This window comes from Carica papaya, chromosome 3 (assembly GCF_054855325.1).
Source record: "Carica papaya isolate Zhongbai chromosome 3, ASM5485532v1, whole genome shotgun sequence".
Lineage (NCBI taxonomy): Eukaryota > Viridiplantae > Streptophyta > Magnoliopsida > Brassicales > Caricaceae > Carica > Carica papaya.
The window spans coordinates 10,982,000-11,008,373 of record NC_142311.1 but is presented as its reverse complement, the minus strand read 5'-3'; the positions used below and the strand labels follow the sequence as shown (position 1 = coordinate 11,008,373).

The window sequence follows — 26,374 nt, the reverse complement described above, 5'->3', positions numbered from 1 at the left end:
GAGGGCCATCATATATGGTAGAATCATAACTATAGAATATAACTATAATTGAAATGCATATATTTATCTCATACACTATGGGGATACTGAGAAAATATATATTTTGCATCCTAGAGGGACTATAACTGAAAACTTTAGCATTTGGCAAATTTGATTTGATGGACAGAAAACCCAGTAGTTCCTTCACTCGTCCAAGAAAGATTGGTTGAATTAACCTTCTTTTTTATAGTTTTATGTATTCACTTATGCAGCTGCTTTCTTGATTGCCCTTATACAAGGCAAATTTAGTTAATTGTTGTATTTGTGATAATATGATTTATGTTAATATTTTAATAGAGAAGAGTGTAACATCCTTGCCTATTACAATACTAAAATAATTTAAATTTTTTATTTATTTGAATTTTTAGTTGTCTTAACTTTAAATTAATTTATATTATTTAATATTTTTTTATATTCGTAATTTTGATCTATTTTTATTTTTATTTATTTTATTAATTATATTTTTATTTTATTTTATTCTAAAAGAAAAATTTAGAAAATAAAAAACGACGAAATGAGAAAAAACCTGCTTGCGGGAAAAATCCCGCGAGAAAGCAATTTGCCCACACGAGTGTTGGGCATTGTGCGCACGTGCATGTGCGCACATCCCATCTGTGCGTACAGCGCAGGGTCAGGACCTGCGCGCACGTCCTATTATGCACAGGTGTTCATCCACGCAGCAGGCCTGTACGGACAGGTTTTGTGCGCATGGGGCTTGCGCGCAGTAGGCTTGCACGCGCGACAGCAGGCATGTGCTAGCCTATAATGCGTTAGCCGAGCACTGCCACCTCGGGTAGTGCACCACCGCTGCCACCGGTGGGGGAAATTTTCTCCCTCATTTTTCATATCAATAATCTTTTTTCCTCTCTTTTCATCAGATTTCGCCACTTGGTGCGAATCCAACAGTTTTGAAATTTTATAAATTGCTCTTCCCCTTCCTTCCTCTCCACAATTTCATTTCTTCAATTTTTTTCAAAGGTTTAGAGAGAGAAAGAGAGAGAGAGATATATATATATATATATAGAGTAAATTAGTGAGAGAATAAGAGAAAGAAAGAAAAACAGTGAATGAGAAAACATCAAGGTTTTGGTAAGAAATCTAATTTTACTTTCAACATCTTAAGAAATATTTTTAAATAAACAAATTTAATATGATTGTTATTTTGTCAACTTTACATGCGTTCGTATTTAAATGAATCGAATTGTTCTGATTTTCAAACATGTTATGTGATTTACTAACACTTGATGAATTTGCATGTATTATATGTAAAACGTAGTCCGTAATAGTAAAAGTAAAAAGAAAAACAAAAGAAAAGAAAAAAAGTAAAATGAACACTGTATAGTCCGAAGTGTATCTATATTGATATGCATATTACTTCAAGTATCTCGTTAGTCTTTTTATCTCTAATGAGTATTTGTTCTCCTTACCCTTCGGGGTATCTGTTTCTCCCTCTCGTATCTGGTTTAGAAAGACATAAGAGGACTGCTCCCAGTGGATGACGGTGTATCCTCTAACGAGAGTGGTATCGCACTATCTGTAGAGGTCACTCGTGTTTAAGTAATATCGTAACTATAGATATATGTTAGAACTATTATTGTTGGTACGGCTATGATTATAGATCGTAATATGGTTTGGCCAGCTTGAAGTGAGTCTGAATAAATTGTCGTATATGTATCTAATCTGGTCATTCCACTTGAGTAGTTGGAAATATGTATATGCTCTCATATATGAATGTATGTAACGATTTCACGAAACATGGCACAAAAAATCTGTACATTTCATGATTTATTTGATTTTCTCGATTATTTGGCATAATATATGTATATTTGATTTTCAATGCTAACTTACTATTTTGATATTCAAATAAGTGATATTTTTTTCCTATTAATGAGTTAGGTAAACAATGAAGCTAAACAGTAAGATAAAAAAATATACTTTTAAAATCTTACGATATTAATTTAATACTGTTTTTTTTATTGAGCATATGGAACTCACTTTTTCCATCCCTCCCCCCCTTCAAATGAGGGACCGTAGCAGACTTACCCTTGAAAGTCTATGAGGATTCCATGGATCCACAAGTCTGAGTGCATGACTGTTCTCGCACTCTAATAAATTCCAGTAACATAGTGAAAGAAATTACCCTTATGTTTTATATTTTGTAGCTACTTCCATTCTCAGTGATATATGTATTTAGAACATTATATATATTTGTAAGGGATTTGTTAAGGTTTGATTCGGCTGCATAAATATTATCATGTACTCGTTATTCTAAATCTGTATATGACACTCATTTGTCTTAATTAACACCTGAGATGTCACAAAAAGGGTATGTCTTCTTATATTTATACATCTCGGATATAATTTATATCATTATCATTGATAATAAGAACTGAAGCATTATGACAAATACAAGTTTAATTCATAAGGAGGAGTGGGGGGGTAAAAATTAGAACAAAAATATTATTTGATTCGTCAATCATAAAAAACAAAAATAAGCAAAGTTTCATTCTTTTATACATTTAAATAATTAAGTGTCATTTACATGTTAATAATATTATAATTAACTTTCTAACGAGTAGACATACATATATAATTAGGTTCCAACTCATAATTTAGTATATATAAATAAAAATATTAACTATTAAGTTAATAAATACAACTGTAATGAAATTAATATAAAATAAAACTATATTTTTTCTGATTATATTTTGATGTTAAAAATTAATAATAAAAAAATTAGAAGAAAAATTATTTTTTAGTTAATGAAATAATAATACTTGTATACTCATGTTACTACCTCCATCTTAAGATAATGAAATACATTTAAAGTAATACCTTTGAAACAATAGCACCTCTAAAATGGGTGCCAAAATCAACTCAAGCAATGCTCTTGAATGCTTCCTTACACATTTGGCTCTCGTATTTTTGATCCATTGTAACCTCTTCTCGTCTTCATTTTCATATTTCAAGAAAACTTGCTAGTTCGAAGTTGGTGAATATTAAAAAGAAATCGATATTCTCGACTAATGCTTTTATTTTTTTTGCCATGATAGACTTTATATAATAGCATGTTTAAACCCTCTAACCCTTCTTCATCAACCCCTATAATGGAAACCCAACTGAACTCTAGAAATTTATAACACAAATGTACATTTCTTTTCATCAAAAGATACACGTGTTGACAAGCATATATACATATACATGGTCTTCGTTATAACTTAAATAATCGAGAAATAACCTATAAGTCTACCTATATTTAGCATATTATAATAAAAAAAAGATAATTGTTAAAAAATGTTAAGATAGAAATTGGACAATGACAAAGCATATGTATTTGAGTTCACAAATAGATCATAATAATCCAAAAAACATGATTAATGTATTAAGACTACTAAATACACTTTCCATTATGGTCTCTAATATCATAGATGTTATTATAAAAAGTCGAAATACATTAATATTATGCAATTTTAGTGGGAATGAGAGATAAAATATTTTATATATTCTATTAAACTAAAATTATTATTGAATAGGATAATATATTATAATATTAGTATATCACAGAGCTTGATAGATAAAGTGGGATTATGTAATCCTTTTCATATCTTCCTATATGCCTTCTTAAATTCTTAAATAATGTAATTAGGTGGCATATACTTTAGTTATAGAGAAGTTTAAATTCTAATCATATTATGTGATTTTATGTTTTTCTAACAAAACTTTCATATCCAAAGTTAACTAATACATAAGATGCATATTATTGTTTTTTTTTTAAAAAAAGGAAACTAAGGAAACATTTTAAAAATGACATATAAAGATAGTGAATCTCTATGTTTTAATCATAAAAAACATCTTTTAAATCATGTTGAACAAAACTACTAATCTATGAAAATGAGTACTTTTATTTTGAAAATTAAGTGTTTTTTTAAATAAGAGAAAAATCAATGGTCACAACATTTTTTATTTCGTTCTTTCAGATCAGATAAAAAATATAGCTTTTAACTGTACATTTATTTTTTTGTATAAATATCAAAGAAAGATTGAAGAATTCCATTTTATACTTAAAAAATTTAAACAAAAAATATTTGGTAAAAGATAAGTGATTGAAAAATATATTTCAAATATATTTTAACATTTCTTATTTTTAAAATATAATAATAGTATGTTAAGCATAAATGTATTGATTATGTGTGCATGGCGGCTTTGTCGTTAATATTGAATTATTTGTTATGGTTTGAAAATCTTACTAAATTTATTTATTTTTAAAACATTAATAACATTTTCAATTGTACATTTATTAATTATGAAATATAACTAATTGATTGTTATATATTTACTACGTGTACAATTAATTTACTATGTATACAGTAAATAGTTAAAATAAGATAAAATTATATGTTATAATTAATATATTTACTCCCAAAATATTCACGTTAAAAAATAAATATTATTTGTATCAATACTAATTAATTATAATCTAGGTGCACTTAGTTTTAAAATTAAATATTTGTTAGAATGTTACATTCACATTTTTCAAAATATATTAATATTATTTAGTTAGAATATAACTGTATTAAATTTATCCAAATTATGCACTATAAACTACTTTGAACTATTTAATTCTTGATTCAATTGTATAATATTTTTTATTTTATAAAAAAATTATGAATTTAAATCAAAATGAATATTCTATATATTTTTATTGAAAATATTCTTAATGTATAAATAGTAATTAATTAATAAAATATATAAAATTTTTTAAAAAATATTTTTCTGGGTATAAACACAAGAGAATCAAAGTTCACTTAGCCAAAGAATCGAAGTGCGCTCACATCTCAAGTAACATTTAAGGAAGCTAGGGAAGTACGCCCTCAACAGCTACTAAAACTGACAGCCGTAGCGATGCGCCATTAAATGTATATTATTTTTCCCAATACAATCACCAACTACATAAGAAATTCATTTATCAACGTAGATACTGCACAGCTCTCTATCTCCATTTTCCTCAAAAACATATAATAATGCACAGCTGACCCAAAACTCAGCTTATTTATATATATATATATATATATATGTATAAAGGGCAAAAGAACAAGAAACCAGTGTGCATTTACAGATCAAACTCAACATCATTTATACATACAGAAAATGACAAATATAAAATTATAAAATTTAAAAATACAAAAAATCTAAACAGCCCACCCAAGTGGCTTCATTATTAATCTTTTTTCCTCGCAAGAAATAAGAAGCAAAGAAAGGTGGTGAAAAAAAAAAAAAAAAATTAAATCAAATAAAATATCCCACCAAAACCAGACTCCAATGACAACTGTCCACCAGAAATATTTAAATTACTGTTTACAAAGTTGTAAAGCGGGCAATAAGTGGAACGACAGGCTGTTACAGCGTGCCACGTGTCACCAACCCATCTGACCTTCTCAACACATCGACAGCACCCCTACGCACAAACTCAAAAGTGCCATCACCAATCTTCCACCCTCCAATCTCGCCACTCCGTTTTCGTCCGTATCGTCGGCCGTCGAATCAGCGGATTCGTCCGTGGGTCCATCGGCTTCCGGTGACTTAGCTTCGTCATCGGAAGAAGCCGCCGCGTGTTTATGCTTCTTCCCTGGAGCCTTCTTAGGCGCCGGCGCCTCATCCTCCTCCGGCGCAGTCTTGAATAACTCCCTCGGTAACAAAACCTTGTTGATCTTGAAGACGATTAACGGCTCCTCATCCTTCAACGTTCCCAATATCTTGGCCGTCACAACCTTGGTCTTCAACATCACGTCCTCGCCGTCGTTTTGCACGGTGAAGTCAAACTTGCTGGCGCCGTCGGTTGCCAGGGTGTTTATGATTCCGTTACTCGACCTCAGTGTCTGCAGAGACTGGTAAACGGGAACGCCGTGATACAAGAGTAAAGCCACCTTATGGGGACCCGTCAAGTTCTTGTATCTGGGCATGAAACTGTCTAGAACCTCGTCGGTGGGACAGAACACCGTTAGTCCTCCGTCAACGTTTTCCTGGAAAGTCGTGTCGGCTCCGGTGTCAATCAACAAATTGGCGAAGGTTTTGCAGCCTTGTTTCAGCATGATGGCTGTCGCGTTCACATCGCTTGGCCCTCCTGTCGGCGCCTCGGCTTCAGGCGAACTCAGGGACTGATAACCACATGCCCAAATTTTAAACAGACAACATCTAGGGATCTTTAATGCATAATTATTAACAAATTTTCATTTTTATAATAATAAAAGTTGATATTAATTTCTTTGTTTTTTTATATAACAACCATCATTTTCTAAATTGACTAATTCTTGAAAAATGTTATACCTTCATGAACTTTTTTTGTTGTCTTTTTAAATTTCGCAGCTGATTATTTAAATTCTTAAAGTTTATCATTTATTTTTCTGATGTAAAAAGTCGGTGTATATAGTTATTGTCGATTTTAAATTCTTCAGGAAACTTTAACTACTGAAAGACACGCTCAACATATTTCAGATCCAGAACCAAGAAAACTGATTAAATCTATCACAATCATCAGTAATCCCTTTTAATAGCATATCAAAATAATTTTCCATTTCAAAGATCTTATTCAAACCACCAGAAACGTCGAATAATCGACTTATACCGGCTGAAGTTTTTTATTTATAAAAATTAATTACCAAGTTAAACTATTAAATGCAGAGCGTATATAATTTGAAACAGAAGAAGAAATTAATAATGAATCCATATGAATCAGTACCTGACTGATCTGTAGTACGGAAATGTTGTAAGGCATCTCAACCAAAGACTTGACAAAGAGAGAATCGAGCTTCCCATTGTTATCTTCAGCACCGAAAGCCACTCTCCCACCTTTAAGGTCAGTGATATTGATGTAGCCTGAGGTTCCGGAAGCGGAGCCGGTAGCCTGGAACAAAGTGGAAGTCAGGGTGCTGCCGCCGCTGATCTGATGCAGCTTCCTAGCGCCGAAGTAGTCGGCCACAACATGGAGAGAGAGAATGTTACGTAGAGTGTAGATTGAGTACTGCTTCGCCAGGAGGAGCGACATTGCAGAATTGTCCAAAGCAAGGACTGTGATGGTCAACCGCCGATTGATCTCGGAGGCTAGGTGCGTCGCCGTCAGGTAGTGGTTGAATGTTGAGAACTGAGGGTGTTTGGCGAGTATGCGCGTGATGTTATGCGCGCTGACGGAGGGAGAGAAGACGAGGAGGAAGAGAGAGAGCGCGAGGATGGTGAGTGGCGGCGCGTGGCGCATCTTTGTTTTGTCGGTGGGGGTTGGTTTCTGTGTGTATTTTGTTATTGGGTAGTGGAAGGATAACGTGAAGGCCTAAAATGGGAGTGACTGAGTGAGGAGTAGATTGGGGGGGGGGGTGTGTGAATATATATTGACTGATTCAATGCCAGCTTGGCAGTGGGTACGAAGGGGCCCCACATCCTTGAAGTGGGTCCCAAATGATACCGTTCTTTTTCTCTATCGAGGGACCCACACCAATGCCCTAATGATATGGCTAATGACCCAAAAATGGAGAAGTTTAGTTTTAACCTTTCGTTAATTAAGGTTTGCTGTATATTTTAATGTGTGATAAAATTTAAAATGATCTCTGTACGAACTATTCATCTAAAACGAATCGTTTTATTGGATTAAAATTTATAATTTAGTAGACATGTTTTACGGGTACATAACATGTGCGAAGAAGCTATGGATACTCTTTGGAGAAATAATTGTTCCAATTTTTTCTTAGAATAATTATATCTGTCGGTAGCTTCTTTTTTAATTATTAAAAATAATATGAAGCTCATCTATTTCTTGACAATTTAATCTATATTTGATATTTTTTGGGTAATTAATTAAGAGTAATAATAATTTAATGGAGAAATAAGAGTCTACATCAACGTCTAAAGTTGGCTAGCTGGGAGTTTGTAGATGGAATCAAGCAAAGGTTTGTCTGTATCAGCACCACCGACAGAAAGAATGGACCGGGCCCTTAATTTTCTCTAATCAATATAATATATTTATGTGTTGATTATGGACCTTTGGGAGCCTAATCACCAGGCCACCACCGCACCCACCTCTCCAATTATACAAGTTGACCCCCCGCCCCCCCCAAATCTATGGTGAAACTATAAATTGCACGGTGTAAATTTAATTCTTAATGTTATTATATATAATAATAATTAATCAAATTTATTATATAGAGAGAAAGCAACAGGTTTCCTGTCATTTAAAAACAAAAATTATTAATGTAATTTTTGTATAAGAGGACAAGATAAACCGGGCCCGTATATATATATATATATAGTTTATTCCCTTCAACAATATGCACATAATGTATCCTCCATTTTATTATTAATTTATAACAAATTATTGTTTGTTGGTCCAAAGTAATTAATTTAAAAGTGTTGTAATTAAGAGAGTGAGTAAAAAAAATGAAGGTAGAAAATTTTTGTAATTGGAGATTAGGGGGTATGGGGTCCACGAATTGTCGGTAGCCACCTGTACAGAAGGACAGCTAGAGTGGATGTTAAGATGCCGAATCAGGTAAGGCCACGTGAACAGCGGTGCTAAGAGTATTCCACGTCGGCAGCAATCATCCCCATTCTTTTATTGTTCGATGACGGTTACAACTTTGCTTTCGCACAAGGCCTCTGTTTGTATGATTCAGGGTGTCCGTGTGTGATTTGATACCCCCACGGTTTTACGGATGTTTGCTACATTAGCAACCTGTAACATATCAGGTATCCGAGACACACTGGGCTGCCCTTTAATTACAAAATAAAAATTCTAAGGTTGGCTGAGTAATTATCGTATAATTATTTAACATTTGGTTTAATTATTGATTATTAATATTTCTAAATTAAGGATAAAAAAATAAAATTTAATAAATAATTTGAAAAAAAAAAGTGAAATTAAGAATTATCGTAAAAAAAAAATACAAAATAAATAGAATATTGGTTATTTATGACAATGAGAGTTGTTGGAAAAATGATTTATGAATGTATCGGTTCTACAAAACTGATGTGTTTATTTGGGCCCGTTTTATACAATTGTAACTATAAAGTTAGTGGCCTATTTTTCCTTCCTTTCATTATTAGATGTTCTCTCTTGTGTATATACACACACAAATATATATCAAAATTTCATTTATTCTCAAATTACGTACTTTTTTTATTTATTTATATTTTGCATGGCAATGGGAAATAATTTTTACAAGGAAATATATAGATTGTTACAACCTCCAAAGTAGAAAAGGAGAGCAAACTCAAATAGATCATAACAACTTAAAAGCAATTTGGTTCTCTCAGATTAAAGACGCATTTTTTTTGGAAACTTCATCAAGTCCTCATAAAATACTTAATTTTTAAAATTTATAAATGAGAAATTAATACATAATAAATTCTTATAGAAGAAATTACAGGTGATTGAGATTTATATCCTCTAACTCAAATTTAAAAATAAATTAAAAACACGGATTAAGTTGGTGCGTGGCTCAGCTCTCAAAGTGATGTGGGGGGGGAAACTGCGCTTAACGACCAGCTGACATTTGTTTGTTGTTGAAGTACACCACAAAACAAAAGTAAACAAAAAAAAGAAGAAAAATACACGCATTTCTTTGCTAAAGATTCTACATACATTCTCACCAAACCCAGATCTTCTATCATCAAATTTAAATAAGAAGCAATTATCTGCTCTTGATTGGAAACATGACAAGAAAAAAAGAGGAAATGGTGAATGAAATGGACTGTTTCCCCAATTTAGAAGGAAGGAAGGCAGTCAGTCAGTCAGTCAGTCAGTCAGACATATGGCAAAGATCTGGTTTTAGAGTAGTGAGAAGACAGTTTCCCTTAAAAATAGAAACATGTCCAAACAAACAAACACCCCCTTTCCCCCCATCTGTGTCAGAACTCAACCGTCAACTAACTGTCACTTCTTCTTCAACTCTTTCTTTACCCAAAACACATTCCATTTTCACTTTTACTTTATACAATACACAAATTACTTTTATCCCTTCCAAATTTCAAACATCTTTTAAGACTCTCAACAAAGTTAATTCTCATTAAATATTTTATATAATTACCAACCCCCCCACATTTAAAAATTAATTACTGCTGCTAAAAGAAGCGAAGAGCAAGAGTATGTGACAAGTACTTTTAGAGACCCATCCAAGGTTGAAGCACCCACCTACCTACATTGACCTAACAGCGCCACTAGCGCTAGCTGAACCGACGCCGGCCCCACTCTTCGTCACGCCTATCTCAACATGATGATGATGATGGAACCCACCAGAGCCGTACACGTGTCCCTGATGATGCCCCATCATCACCATTCCTCCGTACATGCCCCCTCCCCCGTTATACCCGCCGCCGCCTCCTCCTACTCCTGAGCCGGGGCCACCACCCGACCCTGAACCGCCACCCGAAGGCCCGCCGGAACCAGAGCCGCCAGAGGGTCCCTCCTTGTCTGGTTGCCGGCCGAGGGAGGTCTTCTCGCCTTCCATCTCTCTGTACTTCTGAAGGTAGAGCTTGAGGGGGTCGACGTAGTCCTCGAATCCCAGCGTGGTCATGGCCCAGAGCAGATCGTCGCCGTTGATGGTCTTGCGTTTCTCGCGCTGGCACTTGTCGGAGGCCTCGCCGGTGATGAAGCTGATGAACTCAGACACGCACTCCTGAACCGTCTCCTTAGCGTCCTTGGAGATCTTGGCGTTGGCCGGCAATGCCTTCTTCATGATCCTGCTGACGTTGGCGATCGGCAGGAATCTGTCCTGCTCCCGCGCAGACAACTCTCCGCCGGCGCTGCTGTTGTTCTGCCCTCCTCCCGATTCATTGTCGGAGTCCGCCATCACCACCCCCGACTCCCGCACACTAAAAAAGAAAATCAGAAAACAAAAACCAAATTCCAAAATTAGCTTGCACCTCTTACTTAATTATCGGCGTTCGATGGTAACTGGATCAAGAAGGAGGGAGTATTGTGGGAAATTCGGGTTGGTCGGAGACCGGTGGAGAGCGTGGTGGTGTGGGGGGAGGCTGCAGAGAGGCGTGATGGGAAGGAAGGAAGGAAGGAAGGAAGGAGTAAGGAGGGAGGAGAGGAAGGCTGTTGGGGTCCGTTGGATCCACGGGCTAATAATACATCCTTCGCGACACGTGGTTAGGTCATGACCGTTTATTTGTCGATAAGAGGGGAATACGTGGAGTTGAGAATAGTCGTCGGATGGGATGTGGGGTCCTAACATCCGACGGCGAGTAGAAGGACACTTGATGGATGGGGTTAGAAGTTAGAATCTTCAGGCGGCTGCTGCGGCTTTTGTTTTTTGGCTTGGCTGGAGCTGTTAGCTACGGCTTATAATCCATATCCTATCGTATGGTTAGTTACACGTGGAATCGGTTGAACCATTGATGTCGCACGTGCAATATGTGAGATGAGGTTCGGCCTACGTATTACAGTGCCATGACACGGGCTTTTGGACAGACATGTCCTTTAAAAAAATTTAATAAATTACGAATGGCATAAAAAGATGATGAGTTTAAATAATTTTGCCGAGATAATTTTTAGATAACGATTGTAAGAAATAAATTTTTTTTTTAAAAAATATAATGTCTATTTAGTTTTTTAGAAAAAATAATAATTAATTTTTTAATACTTTAAAATATGCGAAAATTTTAAAGAAAATTAGTGAATTAAGCAGGTTCTTTATTCAGAAAAAAAAAAAGAAAAGTGAACGACAGGGTAGTATGATTTGCCTTTCCAACTATGCCTGAGAATATATGATTTATTTATACATAAAGATTTTTTTTTCAAAAAAAAAAAAAAAGCGGAGCGAACTTTTTTGAAGACAGTTTCTTGTTTTGTAAGTATAATTATATGTCATTATATATATATATATATGCGTGTGCGTGTGCGTGTGCGTGTGCGTGTGTGTGTGTGTGGGTGTGTGAGAATATATATATATATATATATATGTATATGTATATATACATACATATAAATGCAGACTGCAGACTGGTTACATACAATGTGGGCATAGGATTCGTGCGGAGGAAGATGGTGCATATCTGCATCCTCTTAGAATAGCGGCATGGGTTTAAGTGGATATACGTATATGTGAATGTCAGTTTTACATGTAGTATGGGGACAATTAATTTCAGGTGATCGAATAAAATTATTTTTTAATATAAAATAATTTGTATAAGATAAAAACTGAAATAGAATAGAAATCAATATTAACTTTATAAATACTAAAAAAAAAACATAACCATTAAATTAAAGTGTCTTAAAAAATTGTTAAAGTTGAGTGTAGGTTCAAATAAAAAATATATATATATATATATATATTTTGGAATAAAATGATTTTTAAAATAAATTATATAAACTAATATTATGATAATTAAAATTACTTGATTTCAAAGTAAATTACACAGAAATGTATGGCAAGAGGAACTAAATAAGAGGAGGAAAAAAAAAGGTATAAAGTCTAGCTTTTTAGTAAAGTATCAGCTTGGAATTAAAAAGAAATATATTTAATATTGATTTATCTTTAGTTTTGTGATACAATTTAGATTTAATTGAATTGAAGGTAACATGTTTTAAACCCTAACTTTAACTAGAATGGAGTGAATTGCACAACATTACAATACGATAGTTGAGTTGATGAAAAAAATTGTTAAGGAGGGTGAACATATCAAATCTTATGGAAACCAGTATATGTAACATATATATATATATATATCTTCTAATGTGATGCCTCTTTTATTTTGATCTTCCATTCATCTTTTGCTGCATACTGTTGATCTTACATATATCATGATCAAATCCATGGCCATGGCTAGGAGATCAACAGTGAGTCTCACTCACATCATATATAAGTCCAAATACAAAATAGTAGAATCAAATTACTTCCTCTTGAATAGTCTCCATATTAACAGTAATTTTAGTGTTTGTTAAGATATTTTATTTGTTATAGATTTTTATGGTATTACTTTGATTGTTTCTAAGTTTTAGCACTTTCGTTTATGTTAGTGGAGTATTGCTTTCTGTTTTATAGGAATTATGGTTTAGTTGTTATTGTTTGTAAAGCATATTTATAAGGCTTATTCGTATCAATTTTGTAACACCACAAAACTATTTTTATTTTTGTACTGGAATTTTTTTTTGGATTTTATTTTATTTTTTTAATAGTTAATTTATTTTGTAATAATTATATGTTTAATTTAATTTAATTTAATTTAATAGAAAAAAATAAAAATAATGATAAAATTATGTAAAATTATTTTTGGGAGTTAATTGAAAATGATTTTCGAAAAAATGGGTAAAAATTTGGATTCTGGAGATGTTTTTGAAAAGAAAATCGAAAACCGGTAGTCAAAATATAATTTAAAAAAGATATACCACGTCAGCAACCCGGTCAGCAGCCCCAGCCAACCAGGATACGTCGCGTGGAAAGAACGCTGACGTGGGAAGCCACGCGGGACGGGGCCACGTGAGTGATCCGCGTGCACGCGATCAGACGGCTCAGATCCGTTCCCGCGCGCATGGACGACCTAGATCTCACACGTGCAGACAGTCCAGATTGAATCACGCACGGACGACCCAGATCGCATCGCGATGGACGGTCCTAATTTATTCCTATTTTAATCGCGATCGAACGACCCAAATTAAAACGTGATGGACGGTTGAGATTAAAAGGGGAAGGTTATAAATAACCTCACCCCCACCCAGCCCCAAACCCTAGCCGCCAGTACCCTCGCCGAAGAAAATAACCCAGTCACCGGAGGAACCGGCTGTCGCCACCCACCGCCGCACTGGAGGAATTTTCGACTGCCAAACGAGGTAAAATTTCTCCTCTTGGCTCGTTTTTTGATGCTAAATCCACCTATGGCCAAATCGGAGCCAAACCACCAGCCAATCGGCCGAAAAACACTGCCGAAGCCCAGCGGGGCCGCCGCGACTTCCCTCGATTTTTGCCTCCGATGAGGCCCTTCCTGGTTCCCGTTCGATACAATTTTTACACCACTGTGATCACCGTCCTTTTCTCTACAGGTTGACCGGAGTAAAACATCGAATCACGACTCGCACCAGAGAAGCCGCCGCACTTGAGAGCTCCGCCGCCGGTAAGTCTCGATTTTTCGTGATTTTTTGGCCCATCGAGGGCCCTAGGGTTGTTTTATCGAAGAAACCAATGCAAGTTTGGTCAAATTCGGCCTAAAACGTTCGAAAACAGCCAACCCGAAGCATATCGCAGCAGCGAGCGGCAGCGCCGTCGTCGGAGCACGGCGGAACCGCCATGCCGGAGTTCTGAAAATGATTTAGTAGGCCTTGGGACTGTTTTTGAATTTTTTCCGGATATGTGTAGGTACCGGAAGTGTATTTTGGTTCCCGGGGAAAGAAATTCATGGAATCTAGGGACAGCTCGTAGGCGCAGTGAGAACCCGATTTCAGACTCCGAAACAAGTAAGGATTTCTCACCCTATTTTCTATCACGGTATTAAAGCTCAATAAATGAATAAACAGTATTTTATGATTTGTGTATAATTAATTAAAGTTGCTAATGAAGCCCGAATCTGATGTATTTTTCGGTCAGTTATTGTTGATCTATTTTATAGTTTTAAATGCAGTATAGTATTTGATATGTTTATTCTATAGTTTCGTTTATTATGATTTGAATTATTGTGAACCCGTTGTTGTCTTGTTTGGTATTCATGACTGGTTTACGTGTTTATGTTTGATTGAATAATTGAGACCAAAGAAAATGAAAAAATGTATGTGAATTGATAAATAGATGATGTCGACAGCCTAACTAGCTATCCTGGAAGATAGTGGACGAACCGGGTTTGTAGGAAACCCTATCGAGAACATTGTCTCTCATATCGGACAGGGTATGGAGACCTTATGTGTTTTGGCGCCCATACCGGATGAGGTATGGGACGACCCGTTTCACTCTCATACTGGACGAGGTATGGGGACGGCCCTGGAATCAAGTTATTAATGTGAATAGTTCACGTGTAGCGGGGACCCCCTATGGATCCCCATGGATACTAGTAGGTTGATAAAATAGGAAAATTTTTGTCTGATGATTGATAAATGAGAGTTTAATATGTGTTATGTTATAAAGTGTACATGATTTTATGATGTTTATGAGTTAATTATTTTAATAAATTGTTTTTATGAATATCACCGAGGTAAGTAGACAGTAAAAGTTTTTATTATTGATAAATGAGTTTGCTATAAATTATACTCAATTGGTCGTTTTTTTTGTTTTATACCAATCTTTACTCCTACGGTAGTGAAATAGTATGATGTCTTTACTGGACTAGTGTAGCTCATTCATTACTTAACCATTTTAGATCAGGAGGACTTGGTTCCCGAGCCTGTCCTGCATGAAGACGGCGAGTAGATGACTAAGGATTTCATAGATTTATTTATAGCATTCATTACTACTGTTTACTTCAGTTAGTTTATTCTTTTATACGTTTAATACGTTTTAGTTATTGTGTAAGGGATATTAATCAGAATTTTTATTTTGCTTCCGCACTTAGAAATTTTAATACATACATTTTCTTTAAATTTTCGGGGCCGTTATAAATTTCCAGAGTAGTTTTTCAAGTTCAACTATTATCTTCTTTAATTTTACTTTATCAGTTCTATCTCTGTAATTTTAAAAGTTTACCTGACAGTGATATCAGAGCCACAAGTTTCTGATTCGTATAAGAAAAGTAGTAACTTTCTTTTGTATTATCAGATTGTTATCAATGGCATCTGAAAACTTTGTATAACCTGCAATTCCTTGTTTCGATGGTCATTATGATCAATAGAGCATACTGATGGAAAATTTTCTCAGATCAAAGGAGTATTGGCAAGTCGTTTCAGAAGGGATACCAGAACCAACAAGTGGAACAACTGTGTCTGAAGCACAGAAAACAGAAAATGAAAGACTAAAGTTGATGGATCTGAAAGCAAAGAATTACTTATTTTAGGCTATTGATCTTTCAGTCTTAGAGACCATCTTATGCAAAGATAACGCCAAGCAAATTTGAGATTCAATAAAAAAATAAATATCAAGGTTTAGCAAAAGTTAAGCGTGCATAGCTTCAAACCCTGAGACAGGGTTTTGAGACTTTATAAATGAAGGATGAAGAGTCTATTATAAATTATTTTGCAAGAACCAAGGAGATAAGTAATGAAATGTGGTTTCATGGTGAAAAAACCATTGTAGAGAAAGTCTTGCGTTCACTAACACCAAACTTCGATTATGTGGTTTGCTCAATTAAGGAATCTAAAGATATAGATGCACTCTCTCTTGATGAATTACAAAGCTCCTTGCTTGTGCATGAACATAAAATGAATCGCAATTCAACTACAAAGGAGCAAGCTTTAAAGACTTCTACTTTTAATCATTCCTCAAATTTTAAAGGAAGAGGCAAAGGAAGAAGAAGGGGAGATCGAGACAACAAAAATAGCAGCAAGAATTCCAAAGCTGATGATGAACAACCTCGAAACAAAGGAAGAGGACAGGGTCAGCATTTTGACAAATCCAAAATTGAGTGCTATACGTGTCATAAATTTGGTCACTATTGATCCGAATGTTACACCAAGATGCCCAATGACAAAGAGAAGGGGAAGAAATCAAATTTATAAAAAAATCAAGAAACTGAGACTTTATTGATGACTGTTCAAATTAACGAGGAACCTGTCTTTGAAGTTTGGTATGTGGATACGGGCTGCAACAATCACATGTGTGGTAGTAAGTCTAATTTTTTCTCATTTAAATGAAAGCTTTCATTCAACTGTCAGTTTTGGTGACTGTTCTAAAATATATAAAATGGAAAAAATGTGATGTTAACATTAACACCAAGAATGGCTTTGTGGAGACTATTTTTAATGTGTTATATGTTCCTGACTTGAAAAGCAATTTGTTAAGTATTGGTCAATTATAAGAAAAATATTATATTATAACCATTCAAAATGGAGCTTATGAAATTTATGATCCTGCAAAGGGTGCTATTGCTATTATTTAAATGAGTGCAAACAGGTTGTTCCCATTAAAAATACAAGTTGTTCAAACTTGTTTGATGGTTGAAGTGAAGAATTCTTCATGGCTTTGGCATTTTCGATATGGCCACTTGAATTTTAGTGGATTAAATACTCTCCATTAAAAGGATATGGTGATGGGTCTTTCTCTACTTGCCATTCCTTCTCAAGTTTGTGAAAAATACGTTGTTAACAAGCAACACCGTAATCCATTTCTACAAGAGAAGTCATGGAGAGCAAAAAGTGTGTTGGAGCTGGTTCACTTTGATATTTACAGGCCCCTCAATCTGACATCTAGTGATGGTAAACGTTATTTTATAACGTTCATTGATGATTATACTTGAAAAATCTAGGTGTATTTCTTACAGGACAAATCTAAAACTTGTGAAGCTTTTAAAAGCTTTAAAGCACTTGTTGAGAATGAGGTTGACAATGCTATAAAAGGTTTTCATTCAAATTTTCAAATTGTGGAGGAGAATAAAACTCACATAAATTTGTAAATTTCTATGAGGTTCATGGAATAAGGAGATAATTTGCAGCAGCCTATTCACCCCAGCAAAATGGAGTTTGTAAGAGGAAAAATCGCATTATCATGAATATGGTGCGAAGTCTATTAAGTAGCAGTAGTGTTCCAAAAAGTTTTTTGGTATGAAGTAGTTAGTTGGAGTATTCATATTTTGAACGGAAGTCCCACATTTACAGTGCAAAGCATGACTCTAAGGAAGCATGGAGTGGAAAATGACTAACTATAGATCATTTTTAGAATATTTGGGTGTATTACATAGACCCATATTCCACATAAGAAGAGAAGGAAGCTAGATGACAAGGGAGATAAATGCATTTTTCTTGATGTTAGTAATCAATTAAAGACTTATAATCCTAGTACTAAGAAAATTCTGATCAGTTGCGACGTTATTTTTTATGAGAATCAGTTCTGATCATGGGACAAAATTGCTTTTGAAAAATAAATTCCAACCAGCTTTGATGAAAAAAATGGTGTAGAAATATATCATCCCCCACAACAGCATGTTTCAGCATATATTGCCTTTGAAAATGCCCAAAATGAACCAGTTATGGATGAGCAAAATGAAATAATAGCTGAGTTATGTTCTCAGTTGCTCGAAGAAGGCCAACTGACAGATTATGAGGTACCTAGAATTGATCAATCTGAAGATCCTCTCACCCATTTTGCATTATTTGCAGATTATGATCCCCTTATATTTCAAGAAGCTGTAAAAGATTCAAAATGGCAAAATGCCATGGATGAGGAGATGAGATTCATAGAGAAAAACAATACATGGGAATTGGTAGAGCTTCTAAATGGGAACAAATCCATCGGAGTAAAATAAATTTACAAAATAAAGCTAAACAAGGATGGCAGCATAGACAAGTACAAGGTGCAACTTGTTATGAATGGGTATCAACAAGAATTCGGAGTTGATTACAAGGAGGTATTTGCTCTAGTTGCGAGTATGGATACAATTCGTTTGGTGATGTCCATGGCTGCCCAGAATTCCTGGTCCATTTATCAATTGGACATGAAATCGGCTTTCTTACATTGTGAGCTGTTGACCAGCCCCTTGGATATGTGAAGAAAGGTAGAGTAGAAAAGGTATACAAATTAAAAAAGGCTTTATACGGACTAAAGCAAGCTCCAAGAGCTTGGTAAAGTCATATAGATGCCCATTTTACTAAAGAAGGTTTTTTTAAATATCATCATGAACATACACTTTTTACAAAGCTTGGTGATAATAGTTCAATGCTTTTTGTATATTTGTATGTTAATGACTTGATAAATACCAGAAATGATATAGTCATGATTAATGCATTTAGAAAGAATATGATGACTGAATTTGATATAAGTAATTTGGGAATAATGCATTATTTTTTCGGTCTTGAGGTTATACAGTCACCAGCTAGTATTTTTCTTTCATAAAAGAAGTATGTTCATGAGATTTTGGACATGTTCAGTATGAAGAACTGTAATTCAGTTTTCACTCCAATTGAAGTTGGCTTAAAGTTGATGAAAGATGGACGGAAGAAGATAAATGCCAACTTGTACAAGAAAATTGTTGGAAGTTTAATGTATCTCACTTCAACTAGACCTAACATCATGTATGACGTTAGTTTAATCAGTCGGTACATGGAGAATCCAACTGAGAATCATTTCTCTATAGCAAAAAGAATTTTTCGTTACTTAAGAGGCACAAATGATTTCAGAATTCTTTATGTAGCTAATACAATTGAAAAATTGATTCGATTCTCTGATAATGACTTTGCATGTGACTTGAATGATAGGAAGAGTACATCTGGATTTATTTTTCTGATGGGTTCTGGGGCTGTATCATGGTCATCGAATAAGTAATAAATTGTTACTTTGTCCAGTACAAAGATAGAGTTTATTGCAATAGTAATATGCTCATGTCAAGCCATATGGTTAAGAAGATTGTTGGAAACACTCCATATTCAGCAACAAGGTTCTACAACAATCTTTTGTGATAGTGTTTCAACAATTAAACTTTTCAAAAATTCAATTTTACATGAAAAAAGCAAGCACACTGATGTTAGGTTCCATTTTCTTTGTGATCTTTGCAACAATGGAAGAATTGATTTGAAGTTTTGCATAAGTCGACATCAAGTGGCATATATTATAACTAAACCACTCAAACAAGTAGTCTTTGTTAAGCTTCGAAGAATGCTTGGAGTATGCTCTTCAAAGGAAATTGCTCAAAACCAAGCTTAGCTGGAGTTGTTAGAAACTAGTTCCTAAACTGATTTATCCAGATATCAGTTTAAGGGAGGGAATGTTAACAGTAATTTTAATTGTTTGTTAAGATATTTGATTTGTTAGAAATTTTTATGGTATTGTTTTGATCATTCGTAAGTTTTAGCACTTCAATTTATGTTAGTGGATTATTGTTTCTTATTTTATAGGAATAATAATTTAGTTGTTAGTAGTTGTAAAGCCTATTTAAGGCTGATTCGTATCAATTTCCAAAACAGTTTTTCAAGTTCAACTCTTGTCTTCTTTAATTTTGCTTTATCAATCCTATCTCTGCAATTTTTAAAGTTTACTTAGACACTCCATCCATCACCAACTTAATTCAACATAGCCAAATCCATTTTACACTTATTCATATATATATATATATATATTACACAAATAATATTTACCCTTGATGGGTTAACTTAGTTCTTTGTTAGACAATTAAGGGAATTGATCTCTTTGAAAATATGTTTTTTAGAGGAATAATTCTAATCATAATACATCTAATTATCTTGATCAAATATATACAAAATTCTATTACTAAAGCAATATGTACCTTAAAAAACTGAAATTCGAATTATCAACAAATATTGTTCCGACTATATTAGTGTATATAATTATGCAAGCTAGACTAAGATTTAACAGTATGTCATATGATACATTGTAGAATTTCTTAAATCTAAGTTTTTTTTTTTTTTATGGACCCACCAAAATGTTAGGTTGAAGCAACATAATTGAATATATGCTAAATGGATAACAAAAAGGAGGATCCTGCAGTGGAAAAAGAAATGAAAGTGGAATTCCATCAACTGGCCATGGTCTTCAACCTTTCTTTCTTTCTTTCTTTATCCAAAAAAAAAAACACTTTAATGAAACATTGAGAGAAAATTAAAGGAGCAAGGACCATACAGGCAGCTTTAATAAGTATCCAAAGTTTTCTGGGCAGCCAAACGTAAATTGAAACCAATGAAATCAGTTTCACAGTTCACAAAAACATTATAAAAGATCTAACAAATCCCAACAGCTAGGATCAAAAAGTAATTATAACCAATTTAGCCATCATGATTTAAGCTTCAATTTCAAACCTTGGACATTTAATGGAGCCCATTGATATGTCGATCTCAATCAAGTTCTCTTCCTCATTCATCATCTCATTCAACTCTGCAAGAAGCTCCATCAGACTGTGTTGCTTCCAAATGGGATATGGTGGTGGCAGGTTATAATAATCTGGCATGAACTTCTGCTGCAAACTCAACTTGCCTTCTTCTTCTTCTTTCTTGTGATCATGATGACCCACGTAATGCCCGCTTGGGAGGGCGATTTCGATGAGGCTGTCTTCGTCGGAAATGGATCCGTCTGAGAAATCCAGGCTGTGATCTGTATTATCTCGAAACGGCCAATCTGCTTCAGAATCCTCCGTCGTGGACGACTGATCCAAGCCTTCACTTTCCGATGACAAATCCTGTGATCTCATCACATGGCGATCATCTTCTCTTTCACCGTCATCTTCTTTCTGCTTTGAGATGGGCTCATCACTTTCAGGTTTCTGTTTAGATATCATCATCATATCACCAGCGGGAACTGGTGATGAACTATCTTGAACAAGATTCGACCTGAAAGATTCTTCTGTAACTGGTTTGTCCATCAATGGTGGCCTTGTTATTTGCTTGGAAAATGTGAAGAGACGGGTTGAGTACAAGATCAGAAGTGTTGATGTGAGGAAACTGGACAAGAACCCGAAGCCGAAGATAAGAAGAAGAGCAAAAACCAGTAATGGAGCAAAAGCAGGAACCCATGGACTTCTGAAGAAACACAAAAGAGAAGAAGCCATTTGATCTGCAAATATGTTATCAACCCTCCTGAACTGGAGAAAGAAAAACAGGAGAAAAAAAAAACTCTTGGACGCTTTTTGAAATAAGCCTATAAGCACATAAATTAATTTATTTTCTTCTCTTTCAGAATCTGATGAGGAGATCTGCAGGTAATAAGTTGAAGGAGATGAGAATATAGAAGAAAAAATATGTACTTTATTAGGGAAATAAAAAAGAACAAGACTGTAACAAAGAGAGAATGAGAAGTATGAAAAAGATTAGAACAATGACAAGAAAGAAGTAGGGTCTTCCTCTTTCCTTGCTTTCAGTCCAGTACTGTACATGAGCAAAGAGTAGAGAGTATAGGACAATATTATGACATAGGAAAATTCTTATATTGATTGGAGTTGAACTAAGAACAAGTGCTAATTAAAAGACTGAAGAAAACAAGCAGGGGCTTCTCTGAAAACATCAAGAGCTACTCTGAAGAATTGAAATTCTTCAAAGCTGCTTTTCTTTGCTCATATAGCAATAGAAAACACAAAACAACAAAAAAAAAGATTGTAGGGTTATATAATGGATGATTTTTTTACACAATTTGCAGAGCAAGGAGGGTAGAATTTTTTTTTTCCAAAGAAAAAAGAAATCAGTGTGCCTGGTGGGCTGTAAACAGGTAATCTGAAACTGGGTATTTTTGCAAAGAGAAGAAGAGAGGAGATAGAGAGAGAAGATACTCACAGATGGTTTTTGAGCTTATAATTATATACATTTAAGTACTGTACTATATGCAGGATACTACTTGAATTTCTGGGTTGGCTGATCACAACTTCCCATGGCTTTCCTACCAACAGGGAGGGTTTTTTAAATCATAAACATCAATCTACTAGGGTAACCTCTGCAACTGATTCTCTTGAAACTAAAAAAAAAAAGGAAAGGAGTTGAGAGCTGAGGTTTTACTGTAGTTTGTTTACAGTCTCAAAGCTTGGAAATAAGAGAAGGCCATGTGCAGACATCTGAGCTCACCACATGGCACTTTCCCTCCATCTTCAAATACTGAAAAATATTATTATACAATAACAGTAGATACCCAGAACAGAAACATATATATTAAGTATATTATATATATACACAAATTACGCTCCTCCTGCCATATCTCTGCAACCCCCAATGACCTTATATTATACCATATATACCTTTACCTCTATGAACAGTGAAAAGGAAAAAGACAGAGAACTCAAGAGTCAAGAATCCCTCTATTATATGTGCTGATTTCTCCTTCAAACCAAACATCTTTTTTTTAAAAAAAAAAAAATACTTATAATTTCTAAAATATTTATAATCTCAAAAGACCAGCTCTCTATTTATTTATTTTCTGTACTGAAAAGATCATTGCCTTCATTTCTCTGAGCCAGTGTACTGTTATACACAGGAGATTTATGAAAGAATTTTTAGTGGAGTTTATTTATAATACTAGTTTCAAGAAGACCCATCTAGTCAACTATCAAAGCTTTTTCCTCTGCTTAATCATCAAAACCTTTACAGCGCATATATATATGTATATATATCTCAAAAAGAGTACCAGCTAGCTAGTTGTCAATTATATTTAAGTTTCATGTGTGAAAGAAAATTAACCATTAAGCTTGCAGTTCAAGAACAACAAAAGACTTTTAGAGTGAAGAGAAAAGAAGTAACAGACTTTTTTTTCCCAGAAAAAGGAAAAAAAAAATCTTTTAATCATTAGTAGAAAGTAGAATATTCAGTTGCAACCACTACCGACTTATAATTTTGTCTCGGAATAAAAATATTCTCATAAGTAGATACTGAAGATTTTGCCTTGATTATTATTGTAATCTCGTGGAAACTGATTGAAGCAAATCCTTAGGAGTCGTTAAAGTGATCAGATTACAAAGAATTAACAAACCCAATGCCGTCATGCATCAAATTAGATTAATTAATCTCATGATTATAATTATATATATATATACATATAAGATGATGATTATACAAGTGGTACTTGGTGGTGATGATGGTAAATTAATCTAGTTCCTTTTTTTTTTTTTTTTTTTTTTTTTTTTGTTGGCAAATGGGTGTTTAATTGTAGGAGTAATGATATTGAGTTTCAAGTAGAAGAGTATTATAATTAATGGTACTTTCGGCAAATTTGAGGCAACTTACCCAAAATTAGCATGTACCAGTCCCTACCTTCCCAGATATCCCGCCAGAAAGCAAAAGCTCGAGGCCGTGATAAGCTGGTGATCAGAGTTGACGTACCTTGATCGTCATAATTTATATCATTAATATTTCACATGATAATATGGCACTTAGATATGATCGTGTGTGTGTATATATATATATATACATGCTTTGCCGTACCACTCTTCCATAATCCCCATATATATATATATATATATATATATATGTAACTAAAGTGTCACAGGCACTCACCTTGTGATTTTACTTTCTCAGAATCAAGTTTGAATCCACAAAGATTATAGTTATAATTATATCATGGCATTTTAGCAAGAAAATAAAGGTACAACCATCTTACAGAATAAAATCTCAATACTTATTACCATGTATGATAAAAGAAATATATTTCCAGTACAAGAAATTATCCTCCCATTTATATTCGATTTGAAAAATATTAAAATTTACACAGTAAAATGTGGATGCATGGACCTGGGGGTGATCTACTCTTCGGGAGAAACTATTTTCCAATAGAATAAGATTACCGTTGCTTTAGTATGACCAAGAGTTGAGGATTTAGTGTGACGCAGATGTGTGAATACATCCTATTTGCGAAGCAAAAGTTAGTCCAAAAAAGAATATGGGTAGATATTATTTGGTACGATGTGTGGTGAATATGAAGAATCAATAAGTTTACTATATATCCAAAATATATGATTATACTGATAAAATATAATGAATTAGTCTGTTTAATTAGGTAATTTAATAATTTATATAGTCCAAAAAGATTGAAGATGGTGTAACTCTATGATCATAAATCTCCTAAAATGTAATAAAAGAGACGTACCAATGAAACTCATATATGTCAAAAGACATTAGGGGATGGAAGAGTATTGGTATTACTTGTTGAGATTGGGATGAACGAGTAATCTTCACTATAATATATAAAAGTTCTATTTTCATATTCAATAGAAGTTACATATATATTAAAATTGATTAATTTATAAATTAAAAATAATTTAATCAAAAGATACCTGCAACACAATTATAAAATATTATTTTTAAATTTCTTTACTACCATGTTTTTATTTTTTATTTTTTTAGATTGTTGGTAGAAGATGTGATAATATTTAATTCATTTATTTTTAATATATATATATATATATATTTTATGTTTAAACATTTAAACGTTACAACTAAGTAGTTCATGTTTTACCCGTAGAAACACATGTATTTAAAACAACTACATTACTCGTAGAAACACATGTATTTAAAACAAGTACATAAGATTTTTCTTATAGCATTGAAAAATAATATAGGCTTTCTTTTTCCTCCCAACAATATCAAAGAAAGTAATATTGAATAATAATATATCCTTTTTGATTCTCGATCTTCTTGATATATAAATAAAAGGCTCTACTTGTAGATTAATTATACCCATTGTGAATATGTTAACATTAATTTCATGACATCTTGCGTGGGTGAAAGCCCCATGCCAAAATCTATGTAAAGATTGCTATCTATCTTTCCTACAATGCGACACTTACTAGTTTATATACTCTCTACGTATGTTCTTCTTTTAGACTGTTTGTGTTCTGTGTTAGTAATTACTCTGGTCGACTGCTTTTGTTTTTTCAATTAATTTTCCCTCATCTTTTTTTCCTACAACCAAAGTAGCAAGTTGACGGCAAGCTTTATACACAGACATATACGTATATATATATACGCACACTCTTCCAAAATACAAAGTAAAAAATGTGACCTTGCATGTGCTTCATCAATCAACTTACATGCATAACCATTGGATCGAATTACATTAAAAATCCTTAATTGTACGAGATCTGTTTGATGCCATGCAATTTCTTCCACATAACTTTTCCCATTTGGTTTAGTTTATATCATTGTATTCTCTGCTGGTTCCAACTATTTTACACCTATAATCTTAACATAATTTTCATATTTGGTTTGCTAATATGGGTCCTCTTGATATATTTAACACACACACACACACATATATATATATACAGGGTATTTCATATCTCATTTATCAACTTCAGAAACTATTTCCTTCAAAATTTTCCTCGCAAAACCATACATATGTATGTATTGTGTTTTGGTTAAGATACTAAAAGCAATTTCAAACATGAGATAAATGATTATATAATTAATTAATTATATAAAAGTCAAAAGTGTAGATATCGTGAAAAGAAATGTTAATTTAGTAAGAGGAAAAAATTAGCAAAAAAGAGGGTGCCACTTGTCGGCCAGTTGTGCAAGTAAAGCAGTGCCCCGTGAATCCTCGTTGAAGAGAAATTTTTTTAATTAATTTGTTGAAGATGAAGGAGGTTTGCAGGGGTTGAAGGAGCAATTGTATTGAGAAGAGGAAGATCAAGTTTAAGGAATGTTTTAGGGTGTGAATTTCGATTGAAGATCGTGGTAGGGGACCTCCTCTTGAATTTTGAGACAAACAAACACGCCTTTGATTATTGCCCTATTTACCTAGGGTTTTATATATATATATATATAATTTGTCTGTATGTAAAGACAAATTATGCA

At 33.8% G+C, this 26,374-nt stretch overlaps 3 protein-coding genes across 3 annotated transcripts; all 3 read right to left on the bottom strand.

The window, feature by feature from the left end:
- Nucleotides 1-5,128: 5,128 nt before the first annotated feature.
- FLA2 (FASCICLIN-like arabinogalactan 2) lies at nucleotides 5,129-7,386 on the bottom strand. Its single transcript, XM_022034333.2, has 2 exons — nucleotides 6,776-7,386; nucleotides 5,129-6,194 (listed from the first exon to the last, which is right to left on the bottom strand). Exons 1-2 carry the CDS (start codon nucleotides 7,286-7,288, stop codon nucleotides 5,475-5,477), a joined length of 1,233 nt encoding a protein of 410 aa, XP_021890025.1. The 5' UTR covers nucleotides 7,289-7,386; the 3' UTR covers nucleotides 5,129-5,474.
- A 2,611-nt stretch (nucleotides 7,387-9,997) lies between these two features.
- LOC110808737 (nuclear transcription factor Y subunit B-3-like) lies at nucleotides 9,998-11,488 on the bottom strand. Its single transcript, XM_022034334.2, has one exon. It carries the CDS (start codon nucleotides 10,869-10,871, stop codon nucleotides 10,218-10,220), a length of 654 nt encoding a protein of 217 aa, XP_021890026.1. The 5' UTR covers nucleotides 10,872-11,488; the 3' UTR covers nucleotides 9,998-10,217.
- Nucleotides 11,489-20,636: 9,148 nt separating this feature from the next.
- On the bottom strand, nucleotides 20,637-23,026 carry LOC110808721 (uncharacterized). Its single transcript, XM_088215728.1, has 2 exons — nucleotides 22,370-23,026; nucleotides 20,637-21,795 (listed from the first exon to the last, which is right to left on the bottom strand). The coding sequence occupies exon 2, from the start codon at nucleotides 21,649-21,651 to the stop codon at nucleotides 20,887-20,889; it is 765 nt and encodes a 254-aa protein (XP_088071854.1). The 5' UTR covers nucleotides 21,652-21,795; nucleotides 22,370-23,026; the 3' UTR covers nucleotides 20,637-20,886.
- Between the last annotated feature and the right edge of the window lie 3,348 nt (nucleotides 23,027-26,374).

Bases quoted from the DNA above. Each gene is read 5' to 3' on its own strand.
- FLA2 (XM_022034333.2), bottom strand. From the start codon at position 7,288: ATGCGCCACGCGCCGCCACTCACCATCCTCGCGCTCTCTCTCTTCCTC. The intron at 6,195-6,775 runs GTACTGATTCAT...TGTGGTTATCAG, and splicing joins CCGTACTACAGATCAGTCAG to TCCCTGAGTTCGCCTGAAGC.
- LOC110808737 (XM_022034334.2), bottom strand. From the start codon at position 10,871: ATGGCGGACTCCGACAATGAATCGGGAGGAGGGCAGAACAACAGCAGC.
- LOC110808721 (XM_088215728.1), bottom strand. From the start codon at position 21,651: ATGGCTTCTTCTCTTTTGTGTTTCTTCAGAAGTCCATGGGTTCCTGCT.